This window comes from Schistocerca cancellata, chromosome 10 (assembly GCF_023864275.1).
Source record: "Schistocerca cancellata isolate TAMUIC-IGC-003103 chromosome 10, iqSchCanc2.1, whole genome shotgun sequence".
NCBI lineage: Eukaryota > Metazoa > Arthropoda > Insecta > Orthoptera > Acrididae > Schistocerca > Schistocerca cancellata.
Genome location: NC_064635.1, coordinates 141,787,848 through 141,810,942, shown reverse-complemented (window position 1 = coordinate 141,810,942; position 23,095 = coordinate 141,787,848). Strand labels below are relative to the sequence as shown.

Below are 23,095 nucleotides of genomic sequence, written 5' to 3'. Positions count from 1 at the left end.
TTATGAGAGACGCGACCAAAGCCTGTAGTAATCAAATTAGTCTCGACACAAGGACAGACAAAAGTGTCTTCAACATCTCTCGCCTCAGAACAAAAAGTCGCGTAACCAAACTATCCATCTTAGAAATTCTCTACGCGGATGATGTATGCATGATGGCTAATTCCTGCGAAACTCTTCAGACTTACATAAATCTGCTAAATGCCTCCTGCAGAAGATTTGGCTTAGCCATTAGCATCACTAAGACGCAAGTTCTCAAACAGCCACTTAGAGGTCTTAATGCAGATGACTCCAGTATTGAGATAAATAACAAACCCTTGCAAAATGTGTCAAATTTCAAATACCTGGGAAGCCAAATTAGAAGTGACAACAGCCTGACAACGGAAATCGCAGCGCGTATAGTCAGCGCAGCCTCAGCCTTCGGTAAGCTTAATGACCGAGTATGGAAATCACATGATCTCAAACTACAAACAAAAATTGCAGTCCACAAAGCAGTAGTATTATCCATCTTACTCTAGGCCTCGGAAACCTGGTGCTGTTACAAAGCTGACATTAAGAAGCTAGATAAATTTCATTTTCGATGTCTGAGATCAATTCTGCGCATCAAATGTGAAGACCGTGTCCCAAACACGGAGATTTTGCGCCGCGTGAAACTGGCTGGTATTGAAGCTTTAATAACGAAACATCAACTGAGATGGTGTGGTCACATAGTACGCATGGGTGACTGTAGGCTACCTAAAGCGGTGTTCTACTCGCAGCTCTCGTGCGGGAAGAGGAGGAAAGGTGGTCAACACCCGCGATATAAAGACACCATTAAACGCCACCTTGCAGCCTGTGGCATTCCAAGCAACCGTTGGGAGGAGCTAGCATTGCGCCGATCGGAGTGGCGATCAACTGTACATAAGAGCATCGAACAATTCGAGCAAAAGCGTCTAATGGACCTGGATGCTAAAAGAGAGCTCCGAAAATCTCAGCTCAAGCCTGTCTACACGTATACCTACAACTCTGTTGGTCAACTTCACTGTGCTTCATGCAACAGGATATTCAAAGCGAAATTCGGATTCGCGAGCCACATCCGAGCCTACCACATCAAGGACAGAGAAGACTGACGGAGTCGCTGTCGCCGGATACGGCGAGGAGGACATCATCATCATCATATTTATCTTTGCTGCAGATGCTATGGACTCTTTTATAGACGTTCCTATTAACATGGTTGTTTTTTGTCTACCCTTGTGTTATATTCGTTCTCTGGATGTTAATGAAAGCATTTATGTTCACTTCCAAATTGTAACTATGTGTTTATTTCAAGTTCAATAACAACAGGTTATGGGCTGAGACACAGTCACTCAGCGATCTGAAGTGATTAAAAACTACGTTTTTTTCGTCACATTAAGACGCCGATACAGAACACCGATTTCATGAGTCCAGTCAGTGCTAATTCGTTGCCATTAATTGAATAACTAAAAGGAAGAGAAAATTACAATACATGGCAATTTGCAATGAAAATTTATTTACAGCACGAACAACTGTGGCAGTGTATAACAGGCGAGATCTAAGATGAAGTTAAGATATGCTCTGTAAGGGCCAAAATATTCTTATCAGTTGATACTGCTATTTATGTGCATCTCCAGAACACGTCTTCTGCAAAAGAAGTGTGGGTTGAATTAAAACTAAGTTATGAGGATTCGGGACTTTATGGATGAATAGGCTAGTTGAGAACGCTTTTATAACACGATTAGAGAACTGTTCGTCTATGGAAGAATATGTGTCGAGAATAATTCTAACGTCAAAAAAATTGAATGATCTTAACTTTGAAGTTAAATACGAGTGGGTAGGATGTATCTTGTTAGCTCGGCTGCCTAATGAGTACAAACCAAGGATAATGGGTTCAGAGAACTCCAACACGCCAATAATGGGCAATTCCATTAAAAACAAATTACTACAGGAAGTAAAGGATGAAGCGAGAGGCAACTCGATGTTAATGATGTGGCTCTCCAGGCGAATAAAAAAGACAAGCGAATCAGCTCACACGACAATCGCAGAGGTCCAAGATGTTACAACTACAACAAATATGGACACATAGCGACAGATTCTCGCAGTAAAAACAAGGCAACCGAAAAATCAGTAATTAAAGAAACCAGTTACAAGACGTTCTTCATGATGCCACCGTCAACTAAAACTATACACAATGACTGGTTTGTGGATTCTGGTGCATCAGCTCACATGTCACACCATCCATGTGATTTAAATTTCCTGGCGTCATTTCCCAGTTTACAAGTGGTCGTGGCCAACAACCAAAATTTACCCGTTAAAGGGAGAGGTTGCACGCATAATAAATCTGTGGCAGGCAGAGAGAAAATAAATATTAAGGTGACGGATGTACTTTATGTTCCTCAGCTGGGTACAAATTTACTTTCTGTGAGCAAAATAGTGCAACAGGTCACTCAGTTATTTTCGACAATAGAGGCTGTCACATTCGAGATACAGAGAAGAAATTCATAGCTACAGTATCGTTAATCAACGGAATATATTGGCTGGACCAACCAAGTGATCGTAGTGCAGAAACAAAATACGCATCCTTGTCTATCGATGCGAATTTATGACACAGAAGATGCGACAGAAGAATTACGAAAGGGTTTGGCTAATTGCATCAAATATAACGGATCCGTCGACACTCCGTGCGTTACGTGCCTATAAGATAAGGAAACTATATTTTCCTTTCCTCACTCCACTTCTAGAGCTAAAAGGATTTTGGAGTTAGTACATTCAGATATGTGTGGTCCAATGCAAACCACATCGATTGGTGGAGCTAAATAACTAACTGTGACTGATGATTTCTCTGGAAAGATTTTGTATTCTGTCAGCTGTAAATACCAAGTACCTGACATTATACGCAATTTTAAAAAGTTCATAGAGAATTACAGTCGAAAGGCTTTGTATCTTGCTAACCGATAATCGAAAAGAATATGTAAATGAAACAGTGGCGAAATTTTTAAGGGAAGAAGAAGTTAAACATGAAACCACTGTTCCCTACAGTCCAGAACAAAATGGTGTGGCGGAAAGGTACAATAGAACAATCGTGGAAAAGGCAAGATGTATGTTACTTGAAACGAAATTGCCTATGAATTTTTCTGGGGCAGTACTGACAAAAGCTTTGAACAACCTAATGCCAGAGGAAGCTTTCTCAGGGAAGAAACCTGACCTCCAGCATCTAAGATTATTCGGTAGTAAGGCATTTGTCCACATACCAAAAACCATTAGGCGAAAATGGGACAAGAAATGTGTTCAGTGTTTACTCTTTGGATACTGTGAAGACAGCAAGGCACACCAGTTATTCCATTCGGTTCAACAAGGAATCATTAAATTCAGGTATGTGATATTTAAAGAAGAAATAATTCAAGAGAATAATAACAACCCAGGGACAAGTGATCTTTGGTGGAAACAAATCAGATTTCTATTCTATTCACAAATAAGGAGGAGAACATTACGATTGAAGATGGCTCAAGGGACAACGGATCCGATAACAGCATTTCAGAAGAAACGGGCTTAGTCGAAATAGAAGAAGAATCAGAACCGCCTCAACAAGCGCTCAGAAGATCTTCCAGAATACCCATACCGAAGAAGATGGATGATTATGTGACCTATTGTACTAAAGAAGATTCACAAGAATCAGAGCCACAACTTTGGAAGTAGCTTTACAATCCAGGGGTTCAGAGAACCGGTTTCAAGCAATAGAAGAAGAACTGAAGTCACATGCGGAAAATAAAACTTTGGAGTCAGCTATCCTGTCTCAAGGCAAAAAAGCGATTGATGCTAGGTGGGTCTTTAAGATCAAAAGAGACTAACAAGGGCAGATAATTCTCCATGAAGCTCGACTTGTAGTTAAGGGATGATCAAGTTAAAGGTTTAGACTATGAAGAAACATACTCACCACGATACGATACAATTCACTCAGATATTTGTTTAGTCTAGCTGTTAAATACGACTCGGACATTGATCATTGTGATGTGGTGACATCTTTTTTGCAAGGTGATTTAAAAGAAGAGATTTGACTACACGACAAGAACAGTGAAATGTGAAGATATTAAGAGACTCAAGGAAGCAGTGTATGGACTTAAAGAGGGAAGTCGCTATTGGAATGTCAAACTGGACAAAGTTCTACGAAGTTTAAAATTCAGCAGGTCCATCACTGATCCATGTGATTATCACAGAAACCAAGAAAGTGATATATTAATTGTAGCTGTTTACGTAGATGACATGCTGGTATTTTGTAACAATATGCAACAGGGAATTGCATTTAAAGAACAACTAAAGGAACAACTTAAATTAAAGGACCTTGGAGAAGTATCCAATTGTCTAGGGATCCGTGTGACAAGAGATCATAAGCTTGGACTTTTATGGTTGGATCAGTTTCATTACATAAATCAGATTTTACGAAAGTATAACATGGAAGACTGTAATCCAGTATCCACTCCGCTTGACAATAACCAAGTATTAATTCATAAAATGAGCCCAAAAACAGGGAGAGAAAGAGCAGCCATGAAGAAAGTCAATTTAAAGAAGCCATAGGTATCTTAATGTATGCACAATTAGATACTAGACCAGATCTAGCGTACGCAATTGGAGTTGTGAGTCGGTTTAATAATAACGCTGGAACATCCCACTGACAAGTTGTAAAGCGAATCCTAAGGTACATAAAGGGAACTAATGACTTCAAGCTACAATTTTCCATAGAAGATCATGACATCACAGGTTACACTGATGCTGACTGGTCTGGGGACATAGGGGATAGTAAATCAACCAATGGTTTTTAATTTGTGTCAAAAGGCGCAGCAATTAATGGAATAGTAAACAACAACCAACAGTAACTCTCTCGACGACTGAAGCAGAATATATGGATTTAACTTCTGCGTGTCAGGAAGCACTTTGGCTGAAACATCAAAATATAGATATCCCCTTTCCCATAAGAGCCACTGCCAAGAACCAGACATCAGCAACCAATTGAAGAATTTGGACTCCGACAATGAAGAACTGAGAGACATCCCTCTAGTGGGGGTGTTGGAATTTAGAATCGATGCCTCTGGTACATATTTATCTTTGTAGCAGTTGCTACTGACATTTTAAGGACGTTTCTACTAACGTGGTGATGTTTTGCCTACCCTTGTGTTACATTCGTTCTGTGCATGTTAATAAAAACATGTATATTCACTTTCAGACTGTAACTGCGTGATTATTTCAAGTTCAACATCATAACAACATATCTGAATAATTTATCTGTTTTTTTTTGTAGGCCTTTTTGACCTCTTGTATCCAGGCTATAGTTTTAAGTCCTTCTATGTATTTAAGAATATTTTGCATTTTGCATCTGCTGCAAGGCTGGTCAATTTCTCAGTTGTTTGACGAGATTGGGGTCTACAGTCTACCTTCTGTTTTCTTTGGCCCCAGTACCTTTCTCATAATTCTTTATTCTTTCTTTAGTAAATTTTCAAGATCACCTTTTATGTGGACTGTCAGGGGTTCACTGGCATAAAGCCTTCAGGTTTTAGTACTGTGTTATATTGCCGAATTTTAGTGTTTTTGGACATGCATTTTTAATGCACTCCTTGTAGGATCTTACATAAGCTCTCTTCTGTTTTTGGAGGCGAACATTTTGTGCTGTTTTCTCTCACACTGTAGATTCAATGACTTCACCTAAGTGTTTAAAATATGGGACTCTATTGATATGACCATATTTTGAAGTCAGATTTTGGGTGTCAGTTTTTGTGGAGATGAACTCAGACTTTAGGATAGATATTTATAGACCAAATTTCTCTGCACATTCTCCAAAGGTTTCAACCTGTTTGATAGCTGTTGTCTCATCATATACTAGTAAGGCTAAGCCGTCAAGAAAAGCTAGGCATGAAAGTCTTATGTCATCCTTGACTCACCCCATCTGTATAGGTTTCCAGCAGTTCTTATACTTCAGCTCCTTTTCCCATTTGCGGACGACCTTCTCCAGCACAAGAAGAGACAGACCATCACCTTGTCAGACACCACTTTTGATCAGGGTGGGCTTGGATATTCCACCCATGAATTTCACCTTGGCGGTAGTATCAGTCAATGTTTCTTTGATGAGGGCAAGTGTTTTTGGATCTAACCCTTGTTCTTCAAGGATATCAAAAGTGTTTGTCAGTCAACTGAGTCATATGCGTTTCTAAAGTAAACAAATGTGTAAATTATTGGGCTATTTATGGCTGCTTTGTATTTCTCCACGGTCTTTAGTTTGAAAATTTGTTGTGTGCAGGATCTACTGGAGCAGCAACCACCTTGGTATTCGCGAACTTTGTCTTCAGATGTTCTTGTGCTCTTTGTACAAGAGAGTCTGATAGAACTTTCTATGTGATCTGAAGTAGGGATATGCCTCCATAATTATGTACTTCACATTTGACTCCCTTTTTGTGTAATGGATGATTAAGCCCACATTTCCCTTCCTGGTGTAAGTTTTCTGTCTCCCAAATGTCTACAATGATATAACACTCAGAGAATTGCACTTAGAGTTTTCAGTAGCTCAGCAATAATCCCATCTTCACCAGATGTCCTATTGTTTTTTAATTTTGATAATGTGTTTGTGAATTTCTTCTTGTGTTAGTGGGGATGATTCAGGGTACATGTAAATAGGTCTTTCCTTAGGGAATCTCGAAGGTGGTTCTGGACGATTAAGAAGCGTTGAAAAATAATGTGCCAGCTGCTTACAGTTTTCCAGGTTAATGTGTGCAAGTTTTGCATCATGTACAGCACACAAAACGAGAAATCTGATGGAAAATTTGCACTGACTAACCAGGGAAATACATACATTAGTTTTGGAAACAAGACAGAAACATTGAAGATGAGATTTATTGACACATTTATGTTCGTGGCTTGTTCACTTGATAAACTTTCATCGATCTGAAGAGAGTTTAAAAGAAGAACATCAGAAAATTTTGATTGGAAGAGCTATTCAATCTAGTGACCAGAAAAGATGTACATCCATATACTGGCGCTTGTGGGCTGAGGATGACACAGCGGCCATTTGGTACCATTGGGCACTCATGGCCTGTTTAGGTGGAGTTTTATATTACATCTTATGACTTCTTCTTGGTAAATTTACGTGGATTCTTGGAAAAAATTTGAAGAAGAGCAGCTTCCATCAAAAGAAGATTTTTACAGTTAACTGAAATAGTGTGACATAACTACATCATGTACAATTAGTATGGAGAAATATATTAACGACCTTGGTGAATATCATGATATGTATCCAAAACCGATGTTTTGTTATTGGTTGATGTATTTGAGAATTTTAGAAAACCATATATTACAGCTAGCGCCAATGGCATTGCTGCAGTGATAACACCAGTTCCCATCAGATCATCGCAGTTAAGCGCTGTTAAGCTGGGCTTGCACTTGGATAGGTGACCATCCAGTCTGCCGAGCGCTGTTGGCAAACGGGGTGCACTCAGCCCTTGTGAGGCAAACTGCAGAGCGACTTGGTTGAGAAGTAGCGGGTCTGGTCTTGTAAACTGACATATGGCTGAGAGAGCAATGTGCTGACCACATGCACCGCCACATCAGCATGTAATGACGCTTGTGGGCTGAGGATGACACAGGAGCCATTTGGTACCATTGGGCCCTCATGGCCTGTTTAGGTGGATTTTATATTACATCTTATGACTTAGATCCTTCTTGGTAAATTTACTGCAGCTGGTTTATCATGAGGTGCACAGTTGAAAATGACTAAACAACCACTTGATTTATTATACAATCATGATATGATTTTAATGGTAGAAAAATGAATAAGGAGTGGTGTTGTAAAACATGTGTTGAAGCATTACTAATAAATAACTATATATATATATATATATATATATATATATATATATATATATATATATATATATATATATATATATATAAGATTTTGTTGATAAAAAGACATCAAATTATTTAGCATATTTAGATGCACATAACCTACATGGTTATGCTATGAGTCAGTATTTGCCACATTCTGAATTTGAATGGGATGAGCAAAATAATTCTGATTGTATGAAAACAAGTGAAACATCAGACACTGCTAAAATTGGATATAGATTTGAAGTAGATCTCGAATATAAAAAAGATTTACATGATTTGCATAAAGATTTACCATTCGCTCTTAATAATAACATTTTCCAGGAACATACAAAAGTAAGTTTTTGAATGCTCTGAATGATAAAAATATTTATATAGTTCACTACAGAAGTCTTAAACAATACTTGTATATAGGAATGAAGCTAAGAAAAAGTTTTAAAATTTAAACAATCTGATTGGTTGAAGAAATATATAGATTAGAATGCTTAAATGGGAATGCAATCGAAGAATGATTTTGAAAAATATTACTACAAGGTAATGAATAATTCAGTATTTGGTAAGACAGTGGAAAATAAAAGAAACAGGATGGATGTAAAATTACTTCCAGATGGTGAAAACTGTGATAAACTAATATCTAAACCAAATTTTAGAGGAAGAACTATATTTAATGAAAAATTGTTGCTATTCATATGATTACAAGAAAAATCAAATTTAATATGCTAGTCTACATTGGCATGTGCTACTTGATGTACCTAAAACTTATGTAGGATTTACACTATGGTGCAATGAAACAAAAATACGGAGAAAGTACTGAACTGTGTTACCAAGACACAGAGAGTTACATTTAAAATATAGAGATTAAAGATTTGTATGAAAGCATGAACTCAGTGACTGATTACTTAGATACGAGTGATTATCCAACAGATGATATTTATGGTATTCCACAAGTAAACAAAAAAGAGTTAGGAGACATGAGAGAGGAATGTAATGGAAAAATAATGGAAGAATTCTACACTTTGAGACCATAAGGTATGCTTATAAGATTGGCGATAAAATAGAGAAAAACCTAAAGATGTTAAGATATGTGTTGTTAAAAACAGAATGAGTTTAGTAGCATATAAAGATTGTTTATTTAACGATATAGAACAAGATAGAACGATGCACATGATTCGAAGTGAAAAACATGTAATCTATGCATTGAGTCCTCATGATGATAAAAGGTATGTGTTGAAAAATAAAATAAACCGATTACCATATGGTCATTATTCATTTTTATCATGCATATAGTTTACAAATTCATAATCATCATCTACTTTAGAAAACAAAGACCTTAATTGAGGTGCGTTATATGTGATTTCTGCTATCTTCTCCACAGTATAAACCCCAGTAGAATTTTTGTTGCTGTTTTCTGAGACCACTTACAACACACAAAATTTAATAAGAATAATATAAATAAATTTTTTCCATACAAGTGGAGACCCTGGATATTGAAAAAGTTCTTCTATCTCCTGTAACATAAACATAAAATCCATAACACAATTACGACACCAATAGAGTGAATTTATTATTTAATTTTTATTGTACCCGCTGTTTTCTAAATATCTATTTACTGGGTGAGAAACTTCTAATAATGATGAATAGCTTTTAATATAATTTTGTAATATTTTTGGTAAATTATTTATTGGCAAATTACAATTCGCAAGTTGTTTGGCAGTCATAAAAAGAGAAAATATGCGTTTTCTATTTCTTCCCATATTTCTATAAGGCTTCCTTTATAACTAAAAAATCTTATTTTGTATTCGTCTTCCCTATAAATTTGCTTTAATACATCAATACAGTCAGTACAGTCCTGTCTTCTCAAATGTTCTATGATTAAAGATGGTTTAAAATTTTTTTGGAAATATTATATTCAACTTGTCTCCTTCTTGGATTGTTATTTCTCTCAACAAGAACGTCAAATTTAAATTGGTACCACACATTACTCATATTTTCATGATTAAAAATTTATAAACTTATTAAATTTTAATCGAAGTAAATGGATACTCTACCAAAGAAGCTTAATAATAGAAGGAATTCCAATTTGTTTAAACACATTATTGAGCTAGAAATTAATGAATTGTTTTGTGTTGCAGATGGTGTATATTTAAAAACTAGACATGGGGAAAAAATTTGTATGGAATTTTATAAAAATTTATGACCATTTTATCAAACAGATATAATAAATTAATTACAGATTGGAATATTCTGTTTTTTGAAGACGGAAGTATTAAACTGAGATGTAAAGGATTGAAGAAACTTAATAATAATAAGTTTCAGGATCTGGAATTTTTACTCATAATGTGGCTTTACTTCGAAAGTAACTGAATGCACAATTCCATCTACCTATCAATTTGCCCTCTTGGTTGGGATGAGTGTGTAAATTGAGCTTTTGCAGTTATTTATACATGAAAATGTCGTTTTACATACCCATAATTACGTTCTGTTTTGTCTAAAAAATGGACATTTGATTTTTACGGTTATTTGTATACAAAATGCCCCTATTTGTAAAACTGCGTCCATTTCCCCAGTAGATATCTACTCAGAAGGGCACAGTCGCCATAAAATGGCCTATTAAGCGTACTTGATCACATAGCTCTCTTTTTGAAGGGATCATCGAACCTTTAGGACTGTGCCTTAAGTTTTTAATAGAAGTGATGTATCAGAACAGAAACTTGAGGGCTACTCCGCTTTGCATCACTTCGAGACAAGAGGACAACCTTCAGTTTCAGTTCTCAAGTATCAAAAGAACAATTGTTCACTTAATTAATACTGTAAAGCCTCGAGTTATGCAGAAGTATCGTATCGTCCAAAATTGTGTTACTTATTTCCAGAGGTTAGACGTCAGATTTCAGTCCGTACATTTTGTTGTGTCCGACCACTCACCCACCAGATGCCATAAGCTTACCTTGTCAAGTCCCCATACTGCCGGTGGAGTTCGAACATCTTACGGAGGGTCAACGGCAGGTGGAGCAAGTCCAGAATGTTTCCAATGATGGGCAGCGTAGGCGGCCCTGGAGCGTCGATGTGGGGCTTGGTGGCCCACTTCCACCACAGCACCGCCACCAAGCCGGCACAGCACGACACCACCAACTGCACCATCAGCCATGGCCACCACGCCATAGGTCAACAGGCAGTGGGTTCCCAATAACCGACCTGCAGTCAGAACACAGCTGGTCACATATTCTCGTGTTTCTCAGTACTGTGTACATTAACGTTCAGAAATAATAGCCAGCATCAAATGATTCGTCAACACCATTGGCGTTTTAAAAGTATTACGTTCATATAAGGAACAGTCAAAATGTTTGTGTTATAAAACATAGTCCACAATTGGTGTACCAGTGAGACAAACTTGCCATGGTCATTGAGGCAATCATCCAGGCGATGCACCAAGATGAGAATATCCATTAAGTAAAACACTGTGTTCTGGTGCGTGAATACGTGTACAGCCTCTCACGACAGGAATCGGCCACCCTTAAAGTCCGTTTCCAAACGACTGAAGGTGCGATAGTCACGCGGTGTGTGTTCAGGGCTGCAGGGCGCGTGCTCGACTGCCTCCCACTTTAGTTGGCAGGATGGGTCTGGCCTCCCAGGCCGACAGGCGTCCTGAGCGGAGCCGCGACCAGCATGGCACGTGGAGCACCAATCCACAGTGGTGGATTTCGACAGATATGCTGCCCCATACATATTCTTAATCCTCTGACGAATGTCTACTTGTGTTTGTTCCTCCACAATCAAGAAAAGAATAACAGCACGTTGGCCCTGCTTACAAGCACTTGGTAATAACGTCGCCAACTCTTTCTTTTCTGCATTTACTGCAGACTCATCTGAAAAAGACACGAATGCTGCGCTGATCTCTTGGCTACTTATCGGTGCTTAAATATCCGCATCGCTACGTTGCATATGTGCTGCGGAAACGTTTTGATCGCCCCTTATAAACAGTGCACGAAATGAAAAACATTGTTGCGAATAAAATGTCAATTAACTCTTCGAAAGGAGGTAAATTAAATAAAATTTTATTATAGAGAGGCATAAATAATAATTTACATAATTTGAATTTGATTCACTTGTAACACTTCAGTTTTATTAGTGTTATATGTTTTCTACAGGTAGTTTGTAAAAATTCACCTTAACAACAACAAAAAAATGTTGTTGTTGTGGTCTTCAGTCCGAAGACTGGTTTGATGCAGCTCCCCATGCGACTCTATCCTGTGCAAGCCTCTTCATCTCTGAGTAACTACCACAACCTACATCCTTCTGAATCTACATACTTTATTCACATCCTTGTCTCCTTATACGACTTTTACACGCTACACTTCCCTCCAGTACTAAATTGGTGATCCCTTTATGCCCCAGAACATGTGCTACAAACCGATCCCTTCTTCTAGTCAAGTTGTGCGACAAATTTCTCTTCTCCCCAGTTCTGTTCAATACTTCAATACCTCCTCAACAGTTATGTGATATACTTATCTAATCTTCAGCATTCATCTGTGGCACCACATTTCGAATGCTTATATTCAATTCTTGTCTAAACTATTTATCGTCCATGATTCACTTCCGTACATGGCTACACTCCATACAAATACTTTCGGAAAACACCTCCTGACTCGTAAACCTATACTCGATGTTAACAAATTTCACTTCTTCATAAACGCTTTCCTTGCCACTGCCATTCTGCATTTTGTATCCTCTCGGACGATCACCAGTTATTTTGCTCCCCAAATAGCAAAACTCATCTATAACATTAAGTGTCTCATTTTCTAATCTAATTCCCTTAGCATCACTTTATTTAACTACATTCCATTACCATCGCCTTGCTTTTGTTGATGTTCATCTTATATGTTCCTTTCAAGACACCATTCCATTCAACTACTCTTCTCAGTCCTTTGCTGTCTCTGATAGAATTTCAATGTCACTGGCAAACCTCTAAGTTTTTCTTCTTCTTCCTGGACTTTTATTCCAGATTTTTCTTTTGTTTCCTTTACTGCTTGCTCAATATACAGATTGAATAACATCAGGGATAGGCTGCTGTTCTTTCTCACTCCCATCTCAACCACTACTTCCCTTTTCTGACCCTCTGTGCTTATAACTGCCATCTGGTTCTGTACAAACTGTTAATAGCCTTTTGTTCCCCGCATTTTAGCCCTGCTACCTTTAGAAGTTCAAATAGAATGATCCAATCAACATTCTCAGAAGCTTTGTGTAAGTCTACAAATGCTATAAGTGTAGGTTTCCCTTTCCTTCACCTGCCTTCAAAGAGAAGTATTGCCTCCCATGTTCCTACATTTGTCCGAAATCCAAGCTGATGTTCCCTGAGGTCAGCTTCTGCCAGTTTTTCCATTTTTCTGTAAAGGATTCGTGTTAGTATTTTACAGCTGTGACTTATTAAAAGAGCCGGCAGCTGTGGCCGAGTGATTCTATGGGCTTCAGTCCGGAACCGCACTGCTGCTACGGTCGCAGGTTCGAATCCTGCCTCGGGTATGGATGTGTTAGTTAAGTGTAAGTAGTTCTAAGTCTAGGGGTCTTGTGACCTCAGTCCCATAGTGCTTAGAGCCATTTATTAAATTGATAGTTCGGTAATTTTCACATCTGTCAGCACCTGCTTTCAGGATTATTATATTCTTCTTGAAGTCTGAGGTGTATCGCCTGTCTTATACACCTTGCTTACCATATGGAAGATTTTTGTCATGGTAGACTCTCCCAAGACTATTCAGTAGCTCTAACGGAATGTTGTCTACCCCTGGGGCCTTGTTTCGCTGTAAGTATTTCACTGATTTGTCAAATTCTCCACGCATTATCGTATTTACGTTCTCATCTTCCTCTATATCCTCTTCCATTTCCATAATATTGCCCTCAAGTACATCTCCCTTGTATGGACCCTCTATATATTCCTTCCATGTTTCTGCTTTCCCTTCTTTGCTTACGACTGGTTTTAGATCTGAGCTCTTGATATTCATACAGGTGGTTCTCTTTTCTCTAAAGGTCTCTTTAATTTTCCTGTAGGCGGTATCTTTCTTACCCCTAGTGATATACGCTTCTACATACTTACATACCTCATCTAGCCATTCCCACTTAGCCATTTTGCAATTCCTGTCCATCTCATTTTTTAGACGTTTGTATTCGGCCACTTCATTTATTACTTTTTTTATATTTTCTTCTTTCATCTATTTCTCGCCATCCGCGAGCCATGCATATACACAGTCGCACAGAAAACAGAGCAAATGCTCTCCGAATGTGGAGGTGACTGGACACAGATGAGAATAGTTCTACATTGCGGCTGCCGATCAGTGGAGGCAGTTGTGCTACATTTACAAGCAATTTTAGAACACATAACGAGAGGTTATGTCTTGATCGCATGGATCGATCCGACATAAAATCGATGGAATTGCGAAAAATGACGAGGGAATAAGTATGAATTGACCGAATATACACCGAAATGCGGTGAAATTGAGGAAGTACTTGCGTATCTTCTGGTTCGCGCCGAACAATTTGTTCATGGGAACAAGTATGCGGCAACAAGAGGAATCCAAGAAAACGTCGACACCAAAACGAAAGGAATCAGGGAGCCAATCAATTTCTTTTTCTGTCGAAGCAGCATTATACTGTATGTCTATTGAGGTACCAGTGATACACGCTAGTTGACTACTGCATATGATGCTTTCAAGGAAGACAGAGAACATTCACCTCTAAACTAACTTGCTTCTGCATTAAAGGATAGCAGAGTGGACGAGGTGATAGATTGAGTTGGAGCTGTAACGAGGTACGATTTAATGGTTGACTGATGCATTCTAGAGGAGGAGAAGTTGCTGCATGTCAATTTTTCCATTGTTTGATCCTTCTACTCGTATACAGCCACGTGTTCTGTATGTGGTTTAAAGCACTGTCTACTTGCGATCGTCAACGGTAAACCTGTCAGTCATCAAAGGAGTTCCATCTCATGTGTGATGAAACTTGACACATTCCGCTAAAAGAACTTTGATTTATGAGATGTACTCCATCCCCCCTGTCGCATCTTGGGTGTAAAATCGAGAATTCGGCATCGAAATTAAGTTAGCGCTAGGTACTTGTGAGGCGCTGCAATCCCCGCATACACATTTGCCTGAAAGATGTGCTGTTTACAGATTTAGTGACGGAATGAATGGTAATTTTTACATGTTGGACGCTGCTGCAATGCATTTATCTGTTTCCTTGTAGGAGGTATCGCCCACTACTAACGATCATTTTATGTAGGCTTGATGCAGGAATCGTATAATTTCTGAACCGTGATCGGATGTGAACGGTGGAGGCTATACGTCTCCAGAAAGCTATATTGTGCTCGTATCACGCAGAGAAAATGTTTTACGGAAGTAGGTTTTTCTTTTTATGGTTTGATAACATAGTTTATCGTAGAAAACCGGAAGAAGGATGTATCTCATGCGCTTGAAATATATTTCTAAAATGGAATATTAACACCGCTACCTTCCACACGACTGATAGGCTGGAAACTCTGGCGATCTAACATTATAGACCGTTTTAAGTGCATAACGTTGTAGTCTTGCGTGTGTTTATGTTCTCTCTTACCAATACCTTCCAGGTACCGATCCTAGCCTCTAGAACAATACTTTCAAGTTGATAGCCTGGTTGATTTACGTAAAACTGCGTCGAAATCCATCCGTCTGGAGCTCCATCGCGCTTCAAAATTATTCGTTTCTTGTTCTTCTTAAGTGTCCGCTACTACATCACGGCACTTTGAAATCTGTTACTGTTCCATTCATTCACGAGACGTGGAGTATACCGGTCTTCTTCTGGTCTGTTGAAGATTAATTTGAATGATAATAGTAAAATGCCACAACGAGGGAACACCAACTATGATAAACTTTATAAGTTGCGTCCTTTCCTAGAAAGAATTTCACATAACTTTCAGAAAGCACTTAATCCAGATGAATGAATGGCAGTGGACGAATCTACGATTAAATTTAAAGGAAGATCTTCTATAAAACAGTACTTGCCAAAGAAGCCTATCAAGAGAAGCTACAAGGTGTGGGTACTAGCAGACAAATCTGGCTATGCAAGGAAATTGGTTATTTAAACAAGAAAGATAATGCTGTGGAAAAGAAATTGGGAGAAAGAGTTGTAAAAGACCTGACTGAAAATATTAAAGGTAAGGATCACAAAGTTTACTTTGATAATTACTTCAGTAGGCCAGATCTCCTTCCAGATTTGAAAGAAAACTAAATACATGCTTGTGGTACAGTGAATCGAAGTAGAAAATCTTTACCTGTGTTGAAAAGTGACAAGGAAATGAAAAGGGATGACTATGATTGGGCTAGTAGCAATACAGGCCTAAGTGTGATGAAGTGGAAAGATAAGAGATTCGTCCATCTGCTTTCAAATTTCCATGATCCAACTCAAACAACAGAGGTTACAAGAAAGGAAAAAGATGGAAATGAAATAAAAGATTTTTGCCCCATTGCTCTCTCCGATTACAATGCCAACATGAATTGTGTAGATAAATTTGACCAGGTGAAGGGCGTATATGAAACTGACAGAAAGACCAGAAAGTGGTGGCACAGAATATTTTCGTACTTTATTGATGTCACTGTGGTGAATGCTTTCATCATCCCTAAAGAAATGAAGTTGCCCAAGATGACTCTGAAGGACTTCAGAAGAGAAATCGCAAGGGATTTAGTGGCACGGTAGATTCAAGAGGTAAAAAGCAAAGTCTGAACAGCCATCTCCAGTTCAACAAGAAGAAACCCAATGTTCCAAAATCTGTGCGTCTTGAAAGCTCATCCCATCAGCCAGAAAGATCTACAAAAAGGAGATGTGCAGCATGTAGTTCCAAGAAACAACAAGTTCGCACCGACTGGATGTGTAGTGAGTGTAAGCTTCCTCTATGCATAGAGAAAAGAAAGACATGCTTCCAAGACTATCATGCATCTTGATGTACAGTGGTACAAAAAATGAACCGCATCCCTTGTGACCAACAAAATTGTAAAAATTGAATTTTGTGTACAATGGTAATAATTATGTTCATTCTATTATAAATATGTTGCTTGTATGAATTTTTGACAATAAAAGTAAGTCATGTACTTCTAGAGCTATTTTTTGGTCAAATTAGTTGTACGTGAAAGAGTTAAATAAAGACGTGCATGATTTCGACAGTTGACGATTAGCAACCATGTTTGCAGAATCTTTTAGATGAATTATTATTTTGATGATTTACGAGTTGTTTGTCTCTCTGGACGTAAGTGTATTGAATTATTTACGAGTGGTTTGCATATCTGTAGGCTGTCCATTGCGTTATTTTTGTAGTTTCCAATTAGCAAGCACAAGTGTAGAGCATTATACATGAGTTACGGAGGAGTAGTTTGCAGGTCTGTATGCTGTGTGGCATGTCAGAGCCTGTGCTCTGTATCACTCTGATAAATATACTCCATCCCTAAATAAATTGTTCCCACCAACGCCTAGGAAGAGGTGGCAGATGGGTGACACAGGTTAGTGGAGGTGTGTTTTGTTTGCCGCAATTTTCTTAGGTTGCTAGAGAAACCCCGAGTGATCTTTCTTTACCGCCAAAATTCAAACTTGGCGTCAGTTCCTAGGAGGAGGTGGCACTCTGGTGACTTAGGTTAGTGGAGGTAGCCCAAGTGATGTATCTTTTCTTAACTTAGTAGAGGTGTTATACACTGTTCCATTAAGTTTCGGGTGTGCAGCCGCAAGAAATCTCCTTCTTCTTCTAATATTTCGGCTGTATAGCGTTGAGCCATCTTCAGAGTGAGCTACGGCTCACTCTGAAGTTGGCTGAACGTTATACAGCCGAAATATTAGAAGAAGAAGGAGATTTCATGCGGCTGTACACCCGAAACTTAATGGAACAGTCTTTGCGCCGCCAAAACCTGAAGATTCACGTGTGATACATTGTCCTGTTGGAATTTGAACTCCCCACCATTTTTCTGGGGGAGGGGGAAGGAGGGAACGGGGGTTAGGTTAGTGGAGGTTGCCCAATTGACCTATAATCTCACCAAAATTCAACTTCCCGTCAAAATGCGCCATATTGAATGACATCACAGTCGCCATCTTGGATAACAGTACTTTGTGCCAGAAAATACACCGTCCCAATACTATCGTCTGCACGCTTGTGTCTTCTTAGCATCGACAGTAAAAGAGTGAACAATCCTGGTTTCGAAGAAAAAGTGATTGAGTTGTTCAGAAAAAATACAAGTAGTTTTCAGTTTTCTTCCACAGATAAATATTACTGTCAGATCCATAAAGTAACGTATGCTTTTTAATCAATACTAATATAAAGTCTTACGAGGTTTACATTTTTAGTTTGGTTGCTTTATATAGTATAAGGACCCTCCTACTCCATTTGTGTTGCTAAATATCTCCTGGTGTCAATGAAGCAGTTAAAAAAACTTGTTATGTTTTATGGAGTCTGACTACCGAGGCCTAGTATTTTTGCAACAGGAGAAAGTTTTTAACCAAGGATGAACTGGAATTTTCTATGGTCAGTTAGAAGTCGCAATTCGCCTACCAATATTGAAGACTGGCGGTCCATTTGGCATCGCACTGGCTGCACTAATGGGAAGTATCTACAGTTGGAAGAGTTGTCTGGCCTGCTGATAAATTTGTTGATGCACCGCTGCGTAGGGTTGTGTGTAAGTTCAGAGTCCGGAACCGCGCTGCTACTATGGTCGAAGGTTCGAATCCTGCCTCGGGCACGGATGTGTGTGGTGTCCTTAGGTTAGTAGGTTTAAGTAGTTCTACCTCTAGGGGACTAATGACCTCAGATGTTAAGTCCCATAGTGCTTAGAACCATTTGAACCATTTTTAAATTCACAGAACAACGATAGGTAAAGAATACTATTGCTTTCATGTACTGAAACGTTTTATGCAATGCACGCTAGGAATGTTCTCAAGAAACACGAATCCTATCCTTTCCATACATTAAGTATGGCATATGACAATTTAATTAATATGATTCGAACGAACGTAAATATTGCATGCAATTAGTGGCTGTATGTGTGTGTGATCGAATACGTCTTTTAATTTTTGGCACATCTTACATCGGAGACTGGCAGAATTGATCGTATCTGAAGGCCATAAATAAAATGAAACACAAAAGAAAAAACATAACAGGATTTGTAATAAAATCGAGATTTGCGACTACCTAATATCAAACCACGAGTTCTGCTTCTGAAAAGACCGTCAGGGAACCAGCAGTGTGATTGTGGACAACGATAAGACTGCTGTAATAGGCTGTTTAAAGTGGATGACCTCCAACTGTAGAGTAAAGATTTATCACAAATATATGGGTGAAATCACAAGAACAAGTGTGAATAAAGGTAGGGGTAATCACTTTATAAATTTTAGAAAGTGTCCAGACATGCGACCATGAGAAACTTTTAAATCCTTCTTTGGCTAAACAACATGATATTGCCAGACTAGAGGCTACAATGTATAACTACAGAATTGATTGTGTGTTTGACCCTGTGTAAAAGTGTTATAGACTTTTTTAACCCTTCCACAGAGTACTTAGATGTGGTCCACTGTACTCTGCGCCAATCACAGCCATGTAGTGTCAGCTAACTACTAACTTACAGGATAGCTGCTGTGTGGTGTTTATCAACGTTGTGCAGCTTGTCCACTGGGATAATAAGAATACCCAAAAACTGACTGATGTGCAAGTAAGTCTGCCCGACTCTCAAGACCAAGAAGTGCTTATAGGTTATGCGGCCAGCATACAGTTTTAATTATCCACCTGTAAATTACGTAGAGACGCTTAAAACTGACTCCAACATAGACAATATAAGTATTACAGCGCTATATTACAGCAGCAGAAACATATTTGTGTAAATTGTCTCAATCCAGGACATTGTTCTCCACAATACCGTCGGATTTGGATATCGTCGAATTGAGATTTATTCCTACAAATAGTATTATACAAGTCTTAAGAAATACAACCAATTCATCAAACGGTCTTAAATAATTTCCCATTAAAGAAATTACTCTCTTCTGTTGTGTGAATGTACTAAGTGAACGAAAAAGAGAACTGGAAACAGAAGAAGTCGAAGATAAAAAACGAAGACTGGAATACTAGGCAAAAGCGATAGCAACTGCTCCTGGAAAAGGAAGAAGCCACTGCGGATGTACAGACGAGACTAACAATTTTACTTTACACAAAAAAATTCAAATGGCTCTGAGCACTATGGGACTCAACATCTTAGGTCATAAGTCCCCTAGAACTTAGAACTACTTAAACCTAACTAACCTAAGGACATCACACACACCCATGCCCGAGGCAGGATTCGAACCTGCGACCGTAGCAGCCCCGCGGTTCCGGACTGCAGCGCCAGAACCGCTAGACCACCGCGGCCGGCCTACTTTACACACCCAGTATGGAAAAGGCTGGATGTAAGTGAAGAATATAAGCTGTCGGCATGTTCTATAAATAACTGTGGTAAAAGACCGTATGTCGGCGTACTGGCTGAAAATGCCGACATCGAGAATGTTTACCACATGAAAGCAGAGACGAATATCATCTGGATCTGCTTAAAAATGATGGTTACATTGTTTCTGAATCTTGGGGACTCAGTTTTGTGCACTTAGTAACAGAACAAGCATTTGCAGAGTTTCAACTCATGGAGTAACATCATTCAATGGCAATTAGTTTGCAAAAATTCTAAAGTTAAAGTTCTTTACGGAAATTCCGAAAGAATGTCAAGCTGATGGTCTGTCAACATGTACCCAGAAAGATGTGGAGTGTTTAAATAACTGTGTAATGCCCGAAATAAGAGGGAACATTAAAATTCCCCGATGCACTCAGCTATAGGAACTGCGAGAAGGAACAGAACTAACTGTTGAAGCATAAAGGAGATAATTTTCAGGAAAAAAAACTAGGTATGTATTAGAAACGGTGAATAAACCTTCTTTTTACTTGTCAAATTACTGACTGGAGAATGAAATAGATGGTTCAGATGTAGACGGAAACAACAACTTAAAATTTATGTTGGATATCACTAAAACTACACAAAATAAATATAATGAAATAGTTGTTTCTGTATGAATGTATATTCAAAAATTAATAAAAGTTTTTGTACAGGAATATTTGCTTTCGTATTCTCAACTCAGTCAAACGATCTAAGATTATCTCTTCCTATTTCGCAACCCCACAATGAATGAACCAGAGCAGCTCGCCTTAGTGTATAGGGCTCACCTGGTTGACGTTTGAAACGAGTTTCGTTCCCCTTTCCGATTACGGGTGCGTGTATATGTTCACCTTGCTGTGTGCTCTTGCCCACAGTACTACTCGGAAATGACGGGAAAGTATCCCACAGCTGGTTGCGGAAGTATTGCCTCCTACCGACCTACAAGTATGTAGCTGCTGAGGAACTTGTAACAAACGCGTGGTAACAAGGTGTAGGACATCAGAATACAACTGAAATGTTGGAAGGTCTATGGACACTGCTACAACTGTCGGAAAATACCCCAAGGCTCTAATTAAACATCAAAATCGTCATTGAATACTCGTAAACAGCAGATCATAACGCTACTCATGCGCTGGGAATTGAGAAATATCATTGTAATAGCATAATTACCTGAAAAATTGATTCCAAAAGATCTCACCAGGAGAGAGCGGAGGCAGCTGCTGTTGCGTTCGGCTCGTTTTGCAGCTACTGAATAACTGACTCTTACCTCCCTCCCTACCTCCCCTCCTTCCTCCCGCATGTCTCCCGCAGCTAGAGGTACCAGTTTTACAGGTGTGATCAAGCCTGTCCTTAAAATCACGAAAAAGAGAACTAAGTGAAACCCTCTATAAATCCATAACGAGTGATTACATAAGCACCCGGCTGTGAGATCGTAGCAGTTGCAACATCGGAAATGGCTGCAAATAGTCAGTTTGCACTGTCTTGTCAGATTAATTGTGTAACAATTTACAAGAGTCAAATAGATCTCTTAAGACATTAACCACCTCCTTATGAAGATTGTTCTTCATTTTTTTTTTTTTTTTTTTTTTTTGTCATCAGTCTACTGACTGGTTTGATGCGGCCCGCCACGAATTCCTTTTCTGTGCTAACCTCTTCATCTCAGAGTAGCACTTGCAACCTACGTCCTCAATTATTTGTTTGACGTATTCCAATCTGTCTTCCTCTACAGTTTTTGCCCTCTACAGCTCCCTCTAGCACCATGGAAGTCATTCCCTCATGTCTTAGCAGATATCCTATCATCCTGTCCCTTCTCCTTATCAGTGTTTTCCACATATTCCTTTCCTCTCCGATTCTGCGTAGAACCTCCTCATTCCTTACCTTATCAGTCCACCTAATTTTCAACATTCGTCTATAGCACCACATCTCAAATGCTTCGATTCTCTTCTGTTCCGGTTTTCCCACAGTCCATGTTTCACTACCATACAATGCTATACTCCAGACGTACATCCTCAAAAATTTCTTCCTCAAATTAAGGCTGGTATTTGATATTAGTAGACTTCTCTTGGCCAGAAATGCCTTTTTTGCCATAGCGAGTCTGCTTTTGATGTCCTCCGTGCTCCGTCCGTCATTGGTTATTTTACTGCCTAGGTAGCAGAATTCCTTAACTTCATTGACTTCGTGACCATCAATCCTGATGTTAAGTTTCTCGCTGTTCTCATTTCTACTACTTCTCATTACCTTCGTCTTTCTCCGATTTACTCTCAAACCATACTGTGTACTCATTAGACTGTTCATTCCGTTCAGCAGATCATTTAATTCTTCTTCACTTTCACTCAGGATAGCAATGTCATCAGCGAATCGTATCATTGATATCCTTTCACCTTTTATTTTAATTCCACTCCTGAATCTTTCTTTTATTTCCATCATTGCTTCCTCGATGTACAGATTGAAGAGTAGGGGCGAAAGGCTACAGCCTTGTCTTACTCCCTTCTTAATACGAGCACTTCGTTCTTGATCGTCCACTCATATTATTCCCTCTTGGTTGTTGTACATATTGTATATGACCCGTCTCTCACTACAGCTTACCCCTACTTTTTTCAGAATCTCGAACAGCTTGCACCGCTTTATATTATCGAACGCTTTTTCCAGGTCGACAAATCCTATGAAAGTGTCTTGATTTTTCTTTAGCCTTGCTTCCATTATTAGCCGTAACGTCAGAATTGCCTCTCTCGTCCCTTTACTTTTCCTAAAGCCAAACTGATCGTCACCTAGCGCATTCTCAATTTTCTTTT

General features: G+C 38.8%; 1 protein-coding gene across 2 annotated transcripts in view; it reads right to left on the bottom strand.

The window, feature by feature from the left end:
• Positions 1 to 21,564, bottom strand: part of LOC126106604 (cytochrome P450 4c21-like) — a 130,042-nt gene extending 108,478 nt beyond the window's left edge. For both annotated transcript variants that reach the window (XM_049912946.1, XM_049912947.1), the window contains exons 1-2: positions 21,474 to 21,564; positions 10,805 to 11,052 (exon numbers count right to left, since the gene is read on the bottom strand). In XM_049912946.1, the coding sequence (XP_049768903.1) occupies positions 10,805 to 11,019 (215 nt within the window). In that variant the 5' untranslated portion in view covers positions 11,020 to 11,052; positions 21,474 to 21,564. The remainder of the gene's footprint in view (positions 1 to 10,804; positions 11,053 to 21,473) is intronic.
• Positions 21,565 to 23,095: the final 1,531 nt, after the last annotated feature.